The sequence below is a fragment of the Falco naumanni genome, chromosome 3 (assembly GCF_017639655.2).
Source record: "Falco naumanni isolate bFalNau1 chromosome 3, bFalNau1.pat, whole genome shotgun sequence".
In the NCBI taxonomy this organism is placed as follows: domain Eukaryota; kingdom Metazoa; phylum Chordata; class Aves; order Falconiformes; family Falconidae; genus Falco; species Falco naumanni.
The window spans coordinates 4,722,391-4,741,388 of NC_054056.1; the positions used below are offsets into that span (position 1 = coordinate 4,722,391).

Genomic DNA, 18,998 nt, shown 5'->3' on the forward strand with positions numbered 1-18,998 from the left:
ACCCCACCAGGATGGCGGCATGGTGCAATGTGTGCAGCTCAGTAGAACCCGTGCGTGGGGCATCCAGCGACAGTCCACCAGGCTCCGGGCTCTTCCCACGACTCCGTGCAGTAGGACCTGGGTGCTGGGAACTGTTCCCCCCCCCCCCCGCAGAGCAGCCGTAGGCAGCAGTGGCAAGGGCAGGGCAGGCATGCGTGCCAGCCCCTGGCGCTGCTGCCCGCAGCCACGTGGGCCCAAGGTGCCCCAGCTGGACTTTGCCCCCCTCCACCTTGACTCCCCCCCACGTGTGCGAGAGCCTGGCACTTCCCGGAGCAGGGGCAGCACTAGCTGGTGAGGACATGCCGGGAGGGGGGAGATGCCAACTTCAGAGGGATGCAGTGAGCTGTGACCCCGCAGTGCTGAGAGCAACACTTGGCACGCCGAGCGGAGTTTCAGGAAGGAGGTGGGAGGGGGCTCGAAGGACTTGGGCTGTTGCCAGTCTCGCTTCCGCACACGAGCCCTTATCGGCTGCAGGGGGGGAGGCCAGAAGCTGCAACGGGAATGGGAAGGGGCCAGCTCTGCTGACAGCACCCCATAGCATCCTCAGCTGCCACCAGGGAGCTGCCTGGCAGGACACAAGGACCTGGAGATGTCCTTTTTGCTACTGGATTTGCTTTGTCCCCTGAGGGTCTTGGGGAATTTATGACTCACTCTGGATTCCTGTCAGTCCAATCACGGAGAAAGTACGAGACAGTCGGACTCCGGGCTGGACTCGGTTCCTTCCTGAGGTGCTCAGCAGCACTACGGCTCGGTGTGCTCTGCCCAAGGCCATGCTTGCAGGAAAAGGCCCTTCTGAGAGCACCAGCCGAGTAGCCAAGCGGGGGTCCCAGCAGCCAGGGTTCTTGCAGGACCCTCGTTTGGGCACCCAGAGCACCCTGTGGTCCCAGGGAGCAGTCAACCCTTGTGCCCAGTGGGATGTGGTGCTCCCCATGCATGGGCACCTGGGGTGCAAGCCCACCCTGACCAGCCACAGCATCCCCCCCAGGGGCTGCAGCCGGGAGCCAGGAGCCCTCCAGCCCATGGTCCCCAGCTCAGCCCCTCAGCTGGTTCCCGCGGCCACCCAGGGAACCCCGCACCCCCCCACCCTGCACCTCCCGTGTCCTGGCTGCAGTGAGGCATCTTCGAGGAATCCTTTGGCATCAGCTGGGAGATGCTCCTCACGGGCCACAGACAGGCGGGTGCCCTGGGGTGGGCAGCCAGAGCCCCACGGGGCGGGGCAGAGCCTCGGGGTGGGCAGCTGGAGCCTCGGGGGAGGGGGTGGGCAGAGCCTTGGGGTGGGCAGCTGGAGCCCCAGGGGGTGGGCAGAGCCTTGGGGTGGGCAGCCAGAGCTCCGGGGGGGTGGGCAGAGCCTCGGGGTGGGCAGCTGGAGCCCTGGAGTGGGCAGCTGGAGCCCCGGGCAGGTGGGCAGCTGGAGCCCCACAGCAAGTACCGGTGCTGCAGAGGGAACCGGAGCCTGTGGGGCAGCCAAGACCCCCCCTCCCCGGCCTACGAGCAGCTGGCTGGATGCTGGCAGGGGGGGCTCCAAGTGGCACCGACTCCGTGCCCTGGGCTGTGACGGGATGCCCCCGTCTCGCTGGCATCCAGCTGTCCACATGGCAGCTGGGGTGCTGGAAGGGGGTGGGCACGCAGCCCCCCTCCCCACACCCTGCCCCAGCCAGCGGAGGGAGCCCCCGCATGGAGCAGCACTGCCGGGACCCCCCCAGCACGTGTAGGAGCCGGGGGGACCCCCGGCCCCACGGGGGACCAGGTGCCGCCGGGGTCCTCGGGCACGGGGCGTCCGGGCCGCGGTCTCCCAGCACAAACCCGCCCCGGGGCTCGACCCCCGCCCCGCTGGGCTCCGCTCCGCCCGCGGCTGCCCCCGGCACCTCCCCACGCCCCCCCGGCCGGGGCGCGGCTATAAGGAGCGGCGGGTGCGGAGGAGGCGCTCGGCGGCGGCGCGGAGCGGCGGGCGCGGCAGGTACGGGGCAGCGGGGATGGGCGAGGGTCGTGCCCCCTGGCATCCCCACCCCCCACCACACTCCGAGCCCCCAGCACCACCATCACCCCCCGCCCCGACCCCGCGGGCTGAGACCGGGCAGCTCATCGCACCGCCTGCGCCTTGGCGGCGCCGGGGACTGAGAGCGGGGGTCCGGGCAGCCCCCCCGGGTGCCATGGGGAGCCTCGGCAGGGACGGTCACCGGGGCTGGGAGAGGGGGGTCCGGGCAACCCCCCTGGGTGCCATGGGGAGCCCCGGCGGGGACCGGCACCGGGGCTGGAAGCGGGGGGTCCAGGCAGCCCCCCTGGGTGCCATGGGGAGCCCCATCCCACTGGGGTTTTCCAGTTGGAGGTGGGGGTTCAGGTGTGGGTGGGCACGGGGCCGGTCGGCCACCCGGGGAGTGGGCACCTGGGGGGAAGCCGGTGTTTTGGAGCATCGCGCTGAGGGTCCCCAGAGCCAGGGTGGTCGCAAGGGGAGTTAAAAAACGTGAAGATTTTGAGCATCCCGGGGGGAGGGCAAGGGGGGGGCTCCATGGGCCGGTCAGGGTGGGCGACCCCACGAGATGGGACTGGCGTAGGGTGCCCGCAGGACCCCCAGCTGCCCCCCCACCTGCTCACTGCCCTCCCTGCAGCGGCTGCAGGTCTGGGGACATTGGTGGCAGCATGCACCTGCTGCGGGCCCTGCTGTGCCTCTGGCTGCTGGCCCAGGTGGCCCTGGCTTCCCGGGTACGCACCCGCCGGGAGCTGGGCCCCGGCTTGTACGAGCATGGGGTCTACGATGCCGGTGGGTCCTACTGCCAGCAAGGGGACGTCTGCTGCCACGGCCGCGACGACGGCTGCACCGTGCCCTACCACGACACCCTCTGCTACTGCGACCTTTTCTGCAACCGCACCGTCTCCGACTGCTGCCCTGACTTCTGGGAATACTGCCTGGGCATCCCGGCCCCCTTCCCTAAAGCCCCAGGTGAGGCAGCCCCCAGCCCAGCTGGGCAGGGGTCTTGGCGGTGCCAGAGGCCAGCTCTGGGGTGTCCAAGGTGCTGGCTAATGCCACTGGTGCCCCTCAGGGGGGTGAACGCAGCTGGGTGTAGCACCCCACAGCCCTGCTTTCGCTGCAGAGCTGCTTTGGAGCTGTGGAAACTCCTAGAAAGTGACTGGGCTGCCAGGAATGGGGCTGGGAGCAGCCCGGAGCCCCACAGCCCATCCTCTGTGCCTCCCCACGGGCAGGGCTGTGCGGAGCGGAGGGGCAGCTCCAGCGGTGCATACCTGTGGGGCAGAGCAGGAGCGTGGGGGGGACTCCATCCCAGCTTCCCATGTCATGTCTGGGGCAGGCAGATGCTGGCCCTGACTCAACCCGCCTGGCAGCTGGGACAGGCAGGGCCGACGGGGGCGAGAAGGGGGCACGGGCAGCCCCCGCCGCACAGCACAAGGCTCTCTAAGAAGTCCCTGCAGAGCAGAGCCAGCTCCTGGGTACAACTGGCCCCTTTATCCCCGTCCCGCCAGGCTGGGTGTGCGAGCCTGGCTCTGCTCAGCAGCCCCACACGCAACCCCATGGTTAACCCTCCCGGTGCCGAGCCAGCCCTGCTCCCACCCTGCGCTGTGGGGTGCGAGCTGGTCATGAGCTTGAACATGACCAAGATGCAGCTGCCTGGCTTTAAGGACCACATTTATTTTCCCCGTGTTTCCCCCCCCGGAACCATGGGGATGCTGGTAAGACCCCAGGCGCTGACCAAGGCTCTCCTGTCTCCCACCCAGGCTGTGCCCGCGCCAGCCGCAGCTACCCTACTGGAGCCACCTACCAGGAGAACTGCAACCTGTGGTGAGTGCCTCCATGCTCCCCGTGCCATGCGGGCACAGCCGGGCACGCTGCTTTGCCCAGCAGAAGGGTGCTGGGGGGCCACGGACACCAGGGCTACCCTCAGCCGGCACGGCGGGAGCGCAGGGCCCGAGCTGGGTGGCAAGGGCTGGTGCCAGGTGCCTTTGTTCCAGCATATTCCAAGCAAAGAGCCCGGGGCCTTGAGCCGCTCCCAAATTTCAGTGCATGCCTTTGTGGGAGCCGCTGGCTCCACCAGGTTAGCGTGCGGCCAGGCTGGCTGCAGGCTGCCTCTATGACCCTGGCGCTGCCGAGGATTTTCTGGCCCCATTGGTCCGAGCCCAGCTTGCCCAAGCCTGACGGCATGTGTTTGCACCTGGCAGCCACGGTGTCTCGGTGCTAGGCAGCAAGAGTCCAGCCCTGCTGCTTGCTTGGGTGCAAGCAACCCGTCCGTCTGTGTTAGCGAGCGGTGCAGGGTTTATCCGGAACGTGGTGGTATTAATGGCATCCTGGGGGTGGGGGATCGGGGAACCTGCGGGCGCAGATCTGCCCGTAGACAAGGAGCAAACACAGCAGGGCTGGCTGCCTCGCAGTGATGCGGTAGATAAGGGAAATCAAAGGCTCCGTCTGGGGCATGTGTGAGGGCATAAGCACGTGTGTGTGCATGTGTGTGCAGGCGTGTGCGCTTGCAAAGCCAGCTCAAGCCCTCCCCGAAGCCCCAGTGCTGCCCAGCGTTTCTCTGGGACCGTGGCGCCAAGACACACTGGGCTGGAGTATGACCCCGAACCCCAAGGGGAGGTCGATGTCCCCAAGCCCTGTACTGGCATGACTGGTCCAGCTGCTGGGAAAGCATCCCTTCCCCAGCAGTGCTGGCCCCTGGGGGCTGAGGCTCTTCTTGCCAAAACCTTCCCCCGCACTTGGCGCCTGCAAGCAGCAATTTATGCAGCACTTCACCCCAGACCTTGTCCCTGCTTGGCTCCTGTAGGGTCTTGGGGGGGTTGGCAGGGGGCAAATGCATTGCCAGGGTGAAGTGGAGGGGGCTACCATGGGCACCCGGCTGGCTGCACCCCAAGGTGCTCCCGTGGGAGTCCCCAGGGATTTAACAGCCAGGTGTGGGGTCACCAGTGCAGCGCTGGGAGCGCTTGGGGATGGGGAGGGGGTGAGTGTGGGGGTGCAGGTGCCGCTGGCAGGATCGGGGCCAGGCTGGCAGGACACAGCTCTGGCCTTGCACGGCTCCTTAAAAGGGAAGAGTTGTGCCGGAGCTCAGCGGGCAGGAGGGAGCGTGCCAAGCATTGCTCAGCTCCCAGAGGGGAGCACAGCCCAGGGCTTCCCAGGGGGACCCGGACCCGGCACATCCCCTCCAGCCACCCCCTGCCCCGGTTCTCCCCGTGGGTGCTGCAGGGCTCCCAGCTAACCTGGTCAGAGCAGCTCGCCCCTGGCTGGGGGACAGCCAGCCCCGAATCCCCTCCCCAGGCTGGCGTCCAAGCCCTGCTCTGCTGTCTGCAGGCCTGGCTGCTTTTCAGCTGATTTTCTGTCCCATGCTCTATCTACCCTCTGGGCTCCTGCGGGGACCCGGGCTGGGGGGACACGACAGCCCCCAGGCCCACGCAGAGGGCTGCCCACCAGCTCCTGGCCCAGCTACACCCCATCCCACGGTGCCAAGCCACAGTGTGACCCCCAGACCCTGGTGCAGGAGTAGCCCTGGCCCCTTGCTGGCTGGCCGCAATGGCAGCAGGACCCTGGCACCCGGGATCCCCCCGGTCACCCCAGGGACACTGTCCCTCCCCAGCTGACAGTTCTCTTCGGTGCTGTCCCTTCTGCAGCACCTGCAGCCCCAACGGGCAGTGGCAGTGTGAAGACCATGCCTGCCTGATGGATGGGGAGCTGATCGACACCATCAACAAGGGCAATTATGGGTAAGGACCGGGCACTGGGAGGATGGGGAAGGGACGCTTCAGCCCTTGGTGCTTTCTGGGGCACCCCTGACCTGTCCCCCTCCTCCCATGCAGCTGGAGAGCCGCCAACTACAGCCAGTTTTGGGGCATGACGCTGGAGGATGGGATCCGGCACCGCCTGGGCACGTTCCGGCCCTCTCCCACCGTCATGAACATGAACGAGATGCAGGTGAGTCACCACAGATGCAAGGGGAAACTGAGGCACGCCAAGGGCTGAGCCTGCCTGTCCTATGGCTTGACCCAATGATTCACCATCGCCTTAGCTAGTGATGTCCCCGCCCTGTCCTCGTCCCTGGGAGGGGGCTCTGTACTGGGGGGGGAGGCAGGGAAGGGGCCATGCTGGGTGGGTGTCGCGGGCAGCCCTTGTGTTTGGAGACAGCAGCTCAGCAAATTCCCCCTGACAATCCCCAGGCTGCCAGTGTTGTTTTTTCCCCCGCTCCTCCGTGCCGGTTTCCCATCGGAAAGCCAGCCCCACAGCTGCTGAGTCGGCAGAGCCGGCAGCGCCAGCGCTTTGCGAGTGGGGTGCCTCCTCCTGCCCCCGGGCTGCCCCCAAAACCAGCCCCCCTTCGGGGTGGGCAGCGGCCGGGGGTCCCATGGGCGCTGGCGGGGAGCGAGCATCGCACGCAGTGCACACCCGGTGCCGTGACCTTGACTCCCAGTGCCGTGACGTTGACTCCCAGTGAGGTTTAATTTTAGAGACGCTTCCTGCAGTAGGATAAGGCGGGTGTCTTGGCCACGTCCTTGCCAGGAAGGCTGAGGCATGCACGGCCGGCGTGGGGGCACTGTCCCCCCCCGAAGGGTGGAAAGGCTGCGCATGAGCCAGCGGCTGGGCGAGAGCTGACCAGAGGCCACAATGAGGGGCTTGAGGCGCCCAGCGCCGTGCCACCTGCGGTGGGGCAGAGACAGGGCACTGGGTGCTGTTGTTGCATGAGGAGCTACTGGGGTTGAGGAGCCCAAATTTAGTGAAAGTTGAGGGATCTGGCTCCTCTGGGACAAGGGGGCAACCAAATCCTCATCGTACTTGCCCAGGACTACGGGTGTCCCTGTCCTGAAGGATCCTGCAGCGGGGCTGGGGGACGCTAAGGCCAGCTGGGACCCTGCTCGGAGGGTGGGAGGTGCTGCATATGGGTGTCCCTGTCCTGAGGGTCCTGCAGCGGGGCTGGGGGATGCTAATGCCAGCTGGGACCCTGCTCGGAGGGTGGGAAATGCTGTGGGTGGGCTGTGGTGGGCAGGGGGAAGGAGACAGGGGTCCCTGTGCACTGAGCACCCCTCGGCTCTGCCTCCGCAGATGAACATGGACTCCAACGAGGTGCTGCCTCGCCACTTCGATGCAGCCGCGAAGTGGCCGGGGATGATCCACGAGCCCTTGGACCAGGGCAACTGCGCTGGTTCCTGGGCCTTTTCTACGGCGGGTGAGATGGGGTGGGGTGGGGTGGGGTGGGGGGATGGGATGGGGTGGGGTGGGATGGGATGGGATGGGATGGGATGGGGTGGGGTGGGGTGGGATGGCTGGTGGGGACAGAGACTAAACCTGCCGCTGTGGGGCTGGGGAGCGGGACAGGACCTGGGGGAGCAGCTGCCCCTCCCTGACCCCCTGCTCACTCCTAGCTGTCGCCTCGGACCGCATCTCTATCCACTCCATGGGACACATGACACCCGCCCTGTCACCCCAAAACCTCCTGTCCTGCGACACGCGCAACCAGCGGGGCTGCAGCGGAGGGCGGCTGGACGGCGCCTGGTGGTACCTCCGCCGGCGAGGGTGAGCGGGGATGGGGCAGGGGGGCAGAGGCGGGATGGGGTGGGATAAGGGGGTTCAAAGTTCTTCTTCCCTGGGGGGCAAGAGCCTGGGGTGCCCCGTGCACATGCTGCCCCCAGGGCTGTCCCTTGGGCAGGTGGGCACTGAGGGGGGCCAGCCCAGGCAGGATGGAGAGTGGGGTTCAGGGACGGGAGTGGGGGTCAGGGTAGGGATGGGGATGGTCCTTCCTCATGTCCTTGTCCCTCTGCCCAGGGTGGTGACGGATGAGTGCTACCCCTTCACCAGCCAGGAGAGCCAGCCGGCGGCACAGCCCTGCATGATGCACAGCCGCTCCACGGGCAGGGGCAAGCGGCAGGCGACCGCGCGCTGCCCCAACCCCCAGACCCACGCCAACGAGATTTACCAGTCCACCCCTGCCTACCGCCTCTCCTCCAGCGTGAGTGCCCGTGGGATGGGGCCGGGACGGGCCGAGCCGCCGGCGTGGGCGAAGCGGGAGCCGTTTGGTGTGGGGAGCGGGAAGGGGCTTGGCTCGGGGTGGGTTTGCCTGGAAAAGCCAAGTTTGGAAACGAAGCTGGGAAAAACCTGCTGTGGAGCCCGCAGGGGAGCTGCACCTCCACCCAGCATCTCCACAACACCCACCCGTGGGTGCCAAAGCGGCCTCTGCCTGCATCCCCGGGGGTGGGGGGTGGGGGGGGCAGTGCCGGGGGTCCCAGCCCTGGTACCACCCAGCCCTGTGCTTGCAGGAGAAGGAGATCATGAAGGAGCTGCTGGAGAACGGCCCCGTGCAAGGTAGGGAGCCGGCGTGGGCACCCCACCCGCAGACCCCAAAGCTGAGTGCTGCAATGGCTGGAGGGGGACGAGGTGTGGGGGGGTGAAGCCACCCTGCCTGGGGCTGGGGGCCAGCGTGGGGGACAGGACCCCCCACCTCAGCTGCTCTCCCTGCTTAATGTTTAGCTGCGTGCCCGGGCAGCGCCGTGCTCTCGCCGGCCCCGGGGTGCCCGTCAGCTGCCCACACCAGTGGGCACTTGTTGCTCATTAACTCCTGAGATTTAATCTCCGTCTCGGCAGTTGGTTTTATTTTACTTTATGATTATTTTTTTAATCCTCTGCTGAGTCTTGTCACATTGCCTGTGGGAGGATCCGGCCGCTGCCTTCCCTCCTCCCAGGCGATGCCCTGTGTCCCTGGTGCCTGTATCCTCCACCCTGGGGGACGTGGGGTCCCGGGGGCTCAGCACCCCATCCCTGGGGACACAGGCAGCATCCCCAGACCCTCTCCCCCCTTCCTGCAGCCATCCTGGAGGTGCACGAGGATTTCTTCATGTACAAAAGCGGGATCTATCGGCACACACCAGTGGCTGAGGGGAAGGGGCCGAAGCACCAGAGACATGGGACCCATTCGGTCAAAATCACCGGGTAGGTGGGGGATGGGGGGCTGTGGGGTGTCCCGCTCTGGGTGGGAGAAGCGGGGAAGGAAAGGCGTCCCTTTCCTCCAGGCAGAGAGAGGAAGCAGGGAGGGAAGGAGGGGGCTGATGCTCGTGGCAGGGCTGTGGCCACAAGTGACATGAGTGTGTGGTGCTCAGCCCCATCAGGGGAGGGAGGGGGGCTGGAGGTGCAGAGCCCAAGGAGGGGAGCGGGGCCAGCTGCCCTGTGCTCCTTCCTCTGCCCCACGGCTGGACGTACCTGCCTGTGTTTTGGGAGTGGGCGTAAATCTCTCAGCCTGGCCCTCGGGGAGGTGCCGGGGCTGGGAAGTGAGTGGGGTCCACACAGCACCTGGTGCTGGGCAGGATGGGGGTGCAGCCCGAGGGGTGCCTGGGGACCCCCCCTCACTAGCCTTCTCTCCTGCGGCAGGTGGGGAGAAGAGCAGCTGCCTGATGGCCAGATCCAAAAATACTGGGTGAGTGTTGGTGGGTGTCACGAGTTCGTTGGGACTCGGTTATGGAGGTGGGTGGGTGCCAGGGCTGCTTTCCCGTGCCCGGGTGGGATCCAGCTCGGGGTTGGAGGGGAGGTCCAGCTGGGCACCCCAACACTGAGCTGTGTCCCCTGTCCCTTCCACAGACCGCAGCCAACTCCTGGGGCACAGCGTGGGGCGAGGGCGGCCACTTTCGCATCGCCCGCGGCGTCAACGAGTGCGAGGTGGAGACCTTTGTGGTGGGCGTCTGGGGCCGCGTCAGCATGGAGGACATGCCCCACAAGTGACCCCCCCCCAGCCCTCCCACCCCGGGGCCCCCCTGCCCCGCAGATGTCCTTGTCCCCACGATGGCCCTGCCCAGCACCGCAGCCCCTCCGTCCCCTCCTGGGGGTACCCGTGGGGTGGGACACCCCCTCCCCTGCCACGCAGCCCTGTGCCGCCAGCCAAGGGCATGGGACTGTCCCCTGGGTCCCCTTCCCTGGGGGCTGCGTGCCCCCCCTGTGCTGACGTGGCGGCTGGGTGCAGCGGTGCGTGCACGGGGCATGTGGCCGGGGGTGCCCGTGGGATTTACCCGCTAATCCCCCCGCCCCGGGCTCGGCTCGGCTTCGGTGGCTGCCGGGGGCTCTTCAAAGCTGGCTGCTCCCCCCCAGCCCCAGCCAGCACTGGGGGCTTCACCCCCCCCTCCCCCCCCTGCTGCTGGCACGTGTGTGGGGCTGGGGTCACACTGCTGGGACCCCCAGGGATCCTGCCCCCCCTGAGCTGCTGTCCCCCCCCCCCCCCCCCCCCGCCCTGGGCAGCCCTGGAGCCAGAGGAGTGAAATAATCCAGCGGTGCCGGGGGGGTTCACCAGTGCCCCCCAGGGCTGGGGGTTGGCGCTGAGGGTCAGGAGGGTGCCCCCACTGTCCCCCCTGCCCCTTCCTATGGTGCTATGGCCCCTACCACCCCCTCTGGGGGCTGTGGGGATGGGGGGGGGGGAGCGCGGGGCTCAGCCCTGCAGTGTCCCCGTCCTGGTGGGGCCACAACTTGGGACCACACATCAGCAGAGTCTGCCCCCCCCCCGCCCCCGCCCTCCCCCAGGGCTGTACTTTTAAGACTTCGTATTTATTTTGCTTTTTATTATTTGTAAATAAACTTATTGATGCCTGACTGCCAGCAGGGTGTGCTCCTTGGGGGTGGGGGCACGTGGCCCCGCTGCCCCCTGCCTGCCCTGGCCCGGGGGGGCCCAGCCGTGGCCCCGGGAAGGGCTGTGGGGTGAGATAAGGCCCCGCTCATTGTGCACCTTCCGGCATCGCCGTGACCGCGGCCAGCGCTGGACGCGCCGTGGACACGTGCAGCCACACAGGCCACCGGGGCCAGCAGTGCCACCACGCAGCCATCCCACAGTCAGCAGTGCCACCACAGCCACCCGGCAGCCAGGAGTGCCACCACAGCCTGCGTGCCACCACAGACACCCACGGCCAGGCGTGCCACTGCAGCCAGGAGTGCCACCACACAGCCAAGGATGCCACCACTGCCAGCTGTGCCACCGCGGCTGCTTCTCTCGGAGGTATGTGCTGCGCGGGCTCGCGCTCCCTGCGCCCCCCGCCCCGGGGCACCCACAGTGCGGAGTGGGGCGCCACCTGGTGGTGGCAGCCTGCACCTGCACCACACACGGTGTGTACAAGCACGGACAGCGTGCACGGGCACGCACACACGGAGTGTGCACAGGTGTACACACACACACAGGGTATGTACACACACAGACATGCACAGGTACACATACACACAGTATGTACAGGCACACACAGTGTGCACAGGCACACACAGGTGTGCACTCACACACAGAGTGTGTGCAGGTACACACACACACACACACACACCCCCCGTATGTACAGGCACGCACAGTGTGCACAGGCACACACAGGTGTGCACTCACACACAGAGTGTGCACAGGTACACACACACCCACACACCGTATGTACAGGCACGCACAGTGTGCACAGATGCGCACACACACACATACAGGGTATGTGCAGACAGAGACGTGCACATGTACACACACACAGTATGTACAGGCATGCACAGTGTGCACAGGTACACACACAGAGGTGTGCACTCACACACAGAGTGTGCACAGGTACACACACACACACACCCACACACCCCGTATGTACAGGCACGCACAGTGTGCACAGATGCGCACACACACACATACAGGGTATGTGCAGACAGAGACGTGCACAGGTACACACACACAGTATGTACAGGCATGCACAGTGTGCACAGGTACACACACAGAGGTGTGCACTCACACACAGAGTGTGCACAGGTACACACACACACACACACACACACCGTATGTACAGGCACACACAGTGTGCACAGGCACACACAGGTGTGCACTCACACACAGAGTGTGCACAGGTACACACACACACACACACACACCCCGTATGTACAGGCACACACAGTGTGCACAGGCACACACAGGTGTGCACTCACACACAGAGTGTGCACAGGTACACACACACACACACACACACACCCCGTATGTACAGGCACGCACAGTGTGCACAGATGCGCACACACACACATACAGGGTATGTGCAGACAGAGACGTGCACAGGTACACACACACAGTATGTACAGGCATGCACAGTGTGCACAGGTACACACACAGAGGTGTGCACTCACACACAGAGTGTGCACAGGTACACACACACACACACAGAGGGTATGTGCAGACACAGACATGCACAGGTACACACGCACACACACACCCTGTATGTACAGGCACGCACAGTGTGCACAGGCACACACACACACACACACACACAGAGGGTATGTGCAGACACAGACATGCACAGGTACACATACACACAGTATGTACAGGCACACACAGTGTGCACAGGCACACACAGGTGTGCACTCACACACAGAGTGTGCACAGGTACACACACACACACACACCCCCCGTATGTACAGGCACGCACAGTGTGCACAGATGCACACACACACAGAGGGTATGTGCAGACACAGACATGCACAGGTACACACGCACACACACACCCTGTATGTACAGGCACGCACAGTGTGCACAGGCACACACACAGAGGTGTGCACTCACACACAGAGTGTGCACAGGTACACACACCCACACACACACCCACACACCCCGTATGTACAGGCACACACAGTGTGCACAGGTGCACACACACACACAGGGTATGTGCAGACACAGACATGCACAGGTACACACACACTGTATGTACAGGCACACACAGTGTGCACAGGTACTCACACACACACACACACACAGGGTATGTGCAGACACAGACATGCACAGGTACACACACACAGTATGTACAGGCATGCATAGTGTGCATGGGCACGCACACACAGGTGTGTACTCACACACAGAGTGTGCACAGGTACACACACACACACGGTATGTACAGGCACGCACAGTGTGCACAGATGTGCACGCAGACACACACAGAGGGTATGTGCAGACACAGACATGCACAGGTACACACACACAGACACACACGGTGTGTACAGGCATGCACAGTGTGCACAGGCACCCACACACAGGTGTGCACGCACGCACACACACACACAGTGTGCACAGGTACACACGCATATACACACAGAGGGTATGTACAGGCACACATACACACACAGTATGTACAGGCACACACAGTGCACAGGCACACACACAGAGTGTGCAAAGGTACACATACACACACAATGGCTGTTTGTGTGTGTGTGCACTATATCCATAATTTTGTAAAAAGTGTCTTTGTGTGTGTGTATATATATATATATATATATGCATTAAAAAACCCACAACTAGCAGTGTCTGTTACAGAGTGTGTGTGTATATATAGCTCTAAAAAAATACAACCAGCAGTGTCTATTACTGTATGTGTGTGCATATATACCTAAAAGACACAACCAGCAGTGCCTGTTGGTGTGTGTATATATCTAAAAACCACAGCCAGCAGTGCCTGTTACTATATGTGCATGTATATATATCTAAAAAACACAACCAGCAGTGCCTGTTGGGGTGTGTATGTATATATATCACCCTCAAAAAACCACAACCAGCAGTGTCTGCTAGTGTGTGTGTACAAAAGCATTGCCTGTGTGCACATGCACCCCAAGACAGGTGTCTCTCTAGGTACAGGCACAGGGTGGCCACATGTGTGTACCCAAGGGCTGTGTGTATCTGTGTACGCACGGGGTGGCTGTTAGTGCCGGGGTGTGAATACATGTGTGTGTGCAAAGTTGTTGGAGGTGCATGTATGTATGTATATAAAGTGTTACTGTGTGTACAGGCATGCACAAGGGTATCTTAGAGTCTGTGTCCAAACACACACACATGGTAGCTGTTACTATGTATTTGGGGTGTCTGTTAGTGTGTGCACGTGTCTACATAGGGGTGTCTATTAGTGAGTATATCTATAGGTACACAGGGGTGTCTTACCCTGTATATATACATACACACCTAGGGGTGTCTAATGCAGGCACTGTGGGGTGTGTTTATATAAGCATCAGTGTCAGTGTGTGTATATGTGTACGTGGGTGTCAGTAAGCATGCATATATACAGGAGTGCCTGTTAGCGTGTGTGTGTGCATGCTGCGTGTGTATCTATACATATATATACACAATCAGGGGTATCTGTTACTCTGCGTGTGTATATACACACACAGAGTATATAGATACACAGAGTGTATGTATACACACACCCCGTATATATATATACACACAGAGTTTATATATACACACTGTGTGTATACGCACACACCGTATATATATATATACACACACAGAGTGTATATATACACACTGTGTGTATACACACACCCCGTATATATATATACACACACAGAGTGTATATATACACACTGTGTGTATACACACACACCGTATATATATATATACACACACAGAGTGTATATATACACACTGTATGTATACACACACCCCATATATATATATATACACACACACAGAGTGTATATATACACACTGTGTGTATATATACACACACCTTTCTCTCTATACGTGTGTATATACATGTTCACACACCATATACACACAGTGTCAGTAAGCGCGTGTGTGCGTGTGGTGTTTGTGTACAGATGCATACACACAGGGTGTGGATTTGTGTATTTATATATGCACAAGGGTGGATGTGTGTATACAGGGGTGTCTGTCTATACAGAGACACTTCTCTGGGTATTTATATATATATCTACACACATATACACCCATACACAGACTCACTGGCGGGGGTCACAACCCCACCGTCATCCCTGCAGCTGCACAACAGCCCTGCCCAGGAGTGCTGACAGCCTGCACGGGTGCCGACAGCCACAGCATGGGTGACAGTACGGGAGAGGGGGGGGCCAGCCCCCACCGCCTGTGCTTTAAACCTCTCCTCTCGAGAGGCTGGGCAGCTCTGACTTGACAGAAGACGATGAGAAATATTGTTGGAACGATGAGTGATGCTCCAGAACAAAAAGTCCTGCCTTTGGCTGAAGTGGAGGAAAACACATCTGGTTGTTGCTTCTAAAAGCAGCCGGTAAGTTACTGGGTCTTTTAACTACTTTCCTACCTAAAAATTCCTTCAAATATAGCAACGTGTCTCTCAAAAAGCATCTCAGAGATTTCTCAGTGAGGCCAATTAAAGGATAATCACCTGGACTTCATTCTAAAACCAAAGGAAAAAAAAACTTTTGCATTGGTCAAATCTTTACATCCCTGGTCGTAGCTCAGCAAGAGACGCCAGCACCTTATTTTCTGTAAGCTGACACAAAATGTGTAAGAATTAACTCCAGGAAAGTGTATCGAGCCCTGAGAGCAGCACCCAGAGCAGGGGTACAGGCACAGGACATGTCCCCACCCCGCACCCAGCGTGGCTGCTGGCCCCGGGGGGGTGACGGGAGGCAGGGCAGTGTCCCCACCAGCCGCTCTGTGAACACAAACCACTCCACAGCCAGTGCACATCGCCTTTAATTCAAACGCTGTAAAAATAAGCTCTAAACTGTTTCTGAGTTTGGCTCCAGCAGGCAAGATATGAATCAAAACAGAGATTGGCAACAAGAGGGAGGTTGACGATCTGTGTGGGACTGCAGCAGCAATGTGGCCCATTCCAGCAGCCCGGAGAGAAACAGGGCTCAGACCCCGGGAAAGCCGGAGCATTTCCAGCACGGCCGAGGGACTGGACGTGCTCCCAGCAAGGAGGGGCAGTCTGCGAGGCAAGGAAGGATGAGCTCTGCCATCACTTGTGCCCTTCCTTCTGCTTTTCTAATGAAGGCTCAGCTCTTGGTCACCAGAGAACCTCCAGAAGTGTGCTGAGACAGGGCTGTTCCACTGCAGACATCCCGCCAAGCAGAGGGACGGGGCAGGTGGGATTGAAATATCATTTTGTGTCTGGCAAGGGATCTAAGCACTCCCTGGGAGGCATGGCACAGGCAACTGGTTTGGCTGTCCCACCCTGTGGCATGGCCCCAGAACCGGGTTCCAGTTTGGCGTGGAGACACCCACTGCCGTTGAGGGGGGACAGGGAATTGAAGCTGGGAGGGCCCCAGCAGCACTGTGGGCTACTCAGGAGCAGGCTGGAAAGCTGGCCGGGCAAACAGCTCACTCTTTGGGAGGCTCAGCCACATCCCAGCATGAGGCTGAGGATGGCTGCTGCTTCCAGAGAGCCCCGCAGAGCTCCCAGCCAGCTCCCAGCCCTCCGCCGAGAGCATCACATCATGCGAGTCACAACCATTGTGAGGAAGTCCTCATAGCTCAGCCGCACGTTGCCCACCAGCCCCGTGTCCTTCTCGCGGAAAGCATCGGTCATGCTCTGGAGCTGCATGCAGACCTGAATGAAGCGGTCGAGCTGGATGCTGGGGTTGGAGGATCGCTGGGCGTAGCGGGCCATCAGCAGCTGGCTAAACTGGGGGCTCAGGTTATAGCCCATCTGGGAGAAAGCTGGGAGCAAGAAACACTCAAGATTAAACTCTCCTGACAGGAGGGAGAGAGGCTGTGCCCTCTCTCCCCTGCGCTGGCACACCCCCCTGTCTCCCACCGCCTCACGGTGTTCACTTCGCCTCACGGTGTTCACTTCAGCTGTGGGTGTGCACGGGCAGGGCTCTCCAGAGGGAGGAACCAAACCAAGGCACGAATTCCAGACATTTCTCCCCTTCATCAGACACACACACCCAAGAGCTCCTCCCGAAAAACAGGCTTTACCCACACGCCATTTGAGGGGGCATCTTAGGTTTCCTTAAGGAAGGAACTGTCCCATGGGAAGACTCAGCACCAGCTCTGCCACAGCCGGTTTAGCCAGCACTGCATGTACCAGCACAGCAACAGGCATGGACCGCAGCCCAGGCTGCAAGGGAGGAGCTCAGAGACACCCAGCCCTGCTGCAGGGACGGTGCCAGGAGTCACCAGACCAGGCTGGAAATAAACACCAAGCAGAGCCAGACAGCAATCCCCGAGGAGCTCGGTAAGGGCCAGGTTGGTGTCTCTGCCCCTTGCCCACCTTGCTGGAGCTCGTTGAAGCTGATGGAGCCTGACTGGTCCCTGTCGTACTGCTGGAAGAGGTTCTTCCACTGCTGGATGAAGCGCAGCAAAGCTGAGAAGCCATACACGTCTATGCGTCCCGACCTGGTCTTATCGAACATGTCTGGGGAGGAAGGAGCGAAGAGCAGCAGCAGCGCAGTAAGGAGTAGAGCAAGGACATGCTGTAGAAACTCTCAGAGAGCCCATGATCTGTGCCATGGCTCCCTGGCACCCTGCTCTGGCCCCAAAAGCCCTCCCTCACCAGGACTGCCATCAACAAGGACCACACCATCCCCAGCAGGCTGGTAGGAAATGGCATCAAACCCCAATGCTGGGGCCAGCAGGCGAACGGGGTGACTCTGGCTCTCTACCGACACTCTCCCTCCCTTTCCTCCCTACCTCTCCGGGAGCAGGGGCTCACTCGGCCTCATGCAGAGCTGGATTCCCTTTCCCAAGCAGCATTTTACCCCCCTGCCTCATCTTCTCCACCAAAAGGGTGCTCGGAGCTGCTCTGTTGCTCAGCTCTCGCTCCAGAGAGCTGCTCAGGCAAGGGATGCCCAGGTAACAGGGGAACGCAGCCCGGGCTTCACCCCGACTGAGGCACGTCTCAAACGGATCAGCTTAAAGAGCAGGAGGGCAAGGAGCGCCCAGACTCACTTATCATCAGCAGGCAGGTCTCATCGTTGAATGTTGACCAGTTGGAGTTGAGCAGTGCCTGCTTCAGCTCCTTCACGGAGATGTACCCGCTGTGATCGGCATCGACCGCCTGGAACCAGGTGAAGGCCTCCGGGTCCACACCCGGGGGGGCATTACCTGTGCGGGGGGAGGCCATCAGCAGCTGCCACCTCCCTCAGAGAGGCTGCTGGCTGCTCCGGCCCTGGGGACGGCTCACAGGGATGCAGCCAACACCCAGGAGCCTGTCAGCACCTCTGTGCTAAGGAGCTTTTCCAGCCGGGTGATGCCGGGAGAACCGGTTACAGGGCCCGGGGAAGGGGGAGGCGTGAGTCAGGCTGCGGGTGCAGCGTGGGACCGGGGAGCGACCCACGGCGCTGCCGCCCCACCAGCCCCGGCCCGGGCCTGGAGGCAGGTGCGTGGCTGAGAAGTTTCTTTGCTGGCGCTCCGGGATGCGGCTCTTCGGCACCTTCCTCCTGCTCCTCCTCCTCCTCCTCCTCCTGCTCCTCCTCCTCCTGCTCCTCCTCGGGGTTTCCAAATAATAAACCGGGACTTTTCGGTTTCACTTACACGCTGAATTCAGCCGAGCGAGGGCTGCCAGGCCAAGCCCTCCTGGCACGGACCGGGGCCGGAACACCGGTGGGGCCGGGCCGGGGGACCCTCCCGCACCCCCGACCCCGCACCCCCGTCCCGGGGTCACCCAGGGGGGCGGGTACACCCCACAGGGACCCCCCCCACTCACCTGCGGGAGCCGCCCCTCCGTAGGGCCCGGGTTGGGGGCCGCCGTAGGGCTGTCCGTAGGGACCCCCGGGGGGGGGCTGTCCGTAGGGACCCCCGGGGGGGGCCTGTCCGTAGGGACCCCCGGGGTAGGGGCCGGCCGGGGGCGCGCCGGGGGCCTGTCCTGCGCCGGGGAAGCCCTGGGGACGGGACAGAGCCCGGTGTGCCACCGGTACCGGCCCGTGCGCCGCCCCTCACCCCGGCCCCCGCTCCGCTCTCCGCGCCCCCCGGCCCCACCGCGGCCCCACCGCGGCCCCACCTGCCCCGGGTACGCCGCCATCGCACAGCTACCGCCCGCCGGCCCCGCCCCCGTCACTGTCGCCTCGCGCGCTCATTGGCTGCGGAGCGCGGGTGGGCGGGGCGGCAGGAAGGGCGCAGTGTCGCGCCGGAAGGGCGTGTCCGGAAGCGCTCAGGGGGCGCCGAGCTCGGAGCGTGGTGGGGCGCGGAGTGTCCCGCAGCGGCCGCTCGGGGGGGGGGCCGGGATCCCCCCGGGGGCGGGGCCGGGAACCCCCCAAGATCAGGACCGGCATCCCGCTGGGAGTGGGACTGGGATCTCCCCAG

At 62.6% G+C, this 18,998-nt stretch overlaps 2 protein-coding genes across 2 annotated transcripts; one reads left to right on the plus strand and one right to left on the minus strand.

Moving 5' to 3' along the window:
• The first annotated feature begins 1,977 nt into the window (after positions 1 to 1,977).
• On the plus strand, positions 1,978 to 10,588 carry TINAGL1 (tubulointerstitial nephritis antigen like 1). Its single transcript, XM_040587801.1, has 12 exons — positions 1,978 to 1,996; positions 2,646 to 2,977; positions 3,766 to 3,829; positions 5,647 to 5,739; positions 5,833 to 5,947; positions 7,067 to 7,190; positions 7,387 to 7,537; positions 7,787 to 7,970; positions 8,278 to 8,323; positions 8,824 to 8,947; positions 9,383 to 9,428; positions 9,590 to 10,588. The coding sequence occupies exons 2-12, from the start codon at positions 2,677 to 2,679 to the stop codon at positions 9,728 to 9,730; spliced, it is 1,389 nt and encodes a 462-aa protein (XP_040443735.1). The 5' UTR covers positions 1,978 to 1,996; positions 2,646 to 2,676; the 3' UTR covers positions 9,731 to 10,588.
• Positions 10,589 to 15,425: 4,837 nt separating this feature from the next.
• On the minus strand, positions 15,426 to 18,765 carry PEF1 (penta-EF-hand domain containing 1). Its single transcript, XM_040587889.1, has 5 exons — positions 18,697 to 18,765; positions 18,403 to 18,577; positions 17,646 to 17,801; positions 16,969 to 17,112; positions 15,426 to 16,412 (listed from the first exon to the last, which is right to left on the minus strand). The coding sequence occupies exons 1-5, from the start codon at positions 18,715 to 18,717 to the stop codon at positions 16,183 to 16,185; spliced, it is 726 nt and encodes a 241-aa protein (XP_040443823.1). The 5' UTR covers positions 18,718 to 18,765; the 3' UTR covers positions 15,426 to 16,182.
• Between the last annotated feature and the right edge of the window lie 233 nt (positions 18,766 to 18,998).

Bases quoted from the DNA above. Each gene is read 5' to 3' on its own strand.
- TINAGL1 (XM_040587801.1), top strand. From the start codon at position 2,677: ATGCACCTGCTGCGGGCCCTGCTGTGCCTCTGGCTGCTGGCCCAGGTG. The intron at 7,191-7,386 runs GTGAGATGGGGT...GCTCACTCCTAG, and splicing joins CTGGGCCTTTTCTACGGCGG to CTGTCGCCTCGGACCGCATC. The intron at 9,429-9,589 runs GTGAGTGTTGGT...TCCCTTCCACAG, and splicing joins GCCAGATCCAAAAATACTGG to ACCGCAGCCAACTCCTGGGG.
- PEF1 (XM_040587889.1), bottom strand. From the start codon at position 18,717: ATGGCGGCGTACCCGGGGCAG. The intron at 17,802-18,402 runs GTGAGTGGGGGG...CCCCCCGCACAG, and splicing joins CGGAGGGGCGGCTCCCGCAG to GTAATGCCCCCCCGGGTGTG. The intron at 17,113-17,645 runs GTGAGTCTGGGC...CTTCCTCCCCAG, and splicing joins GACCTGCCTGCTGATGATAA to ACATGTTCGATAAGACCAGG.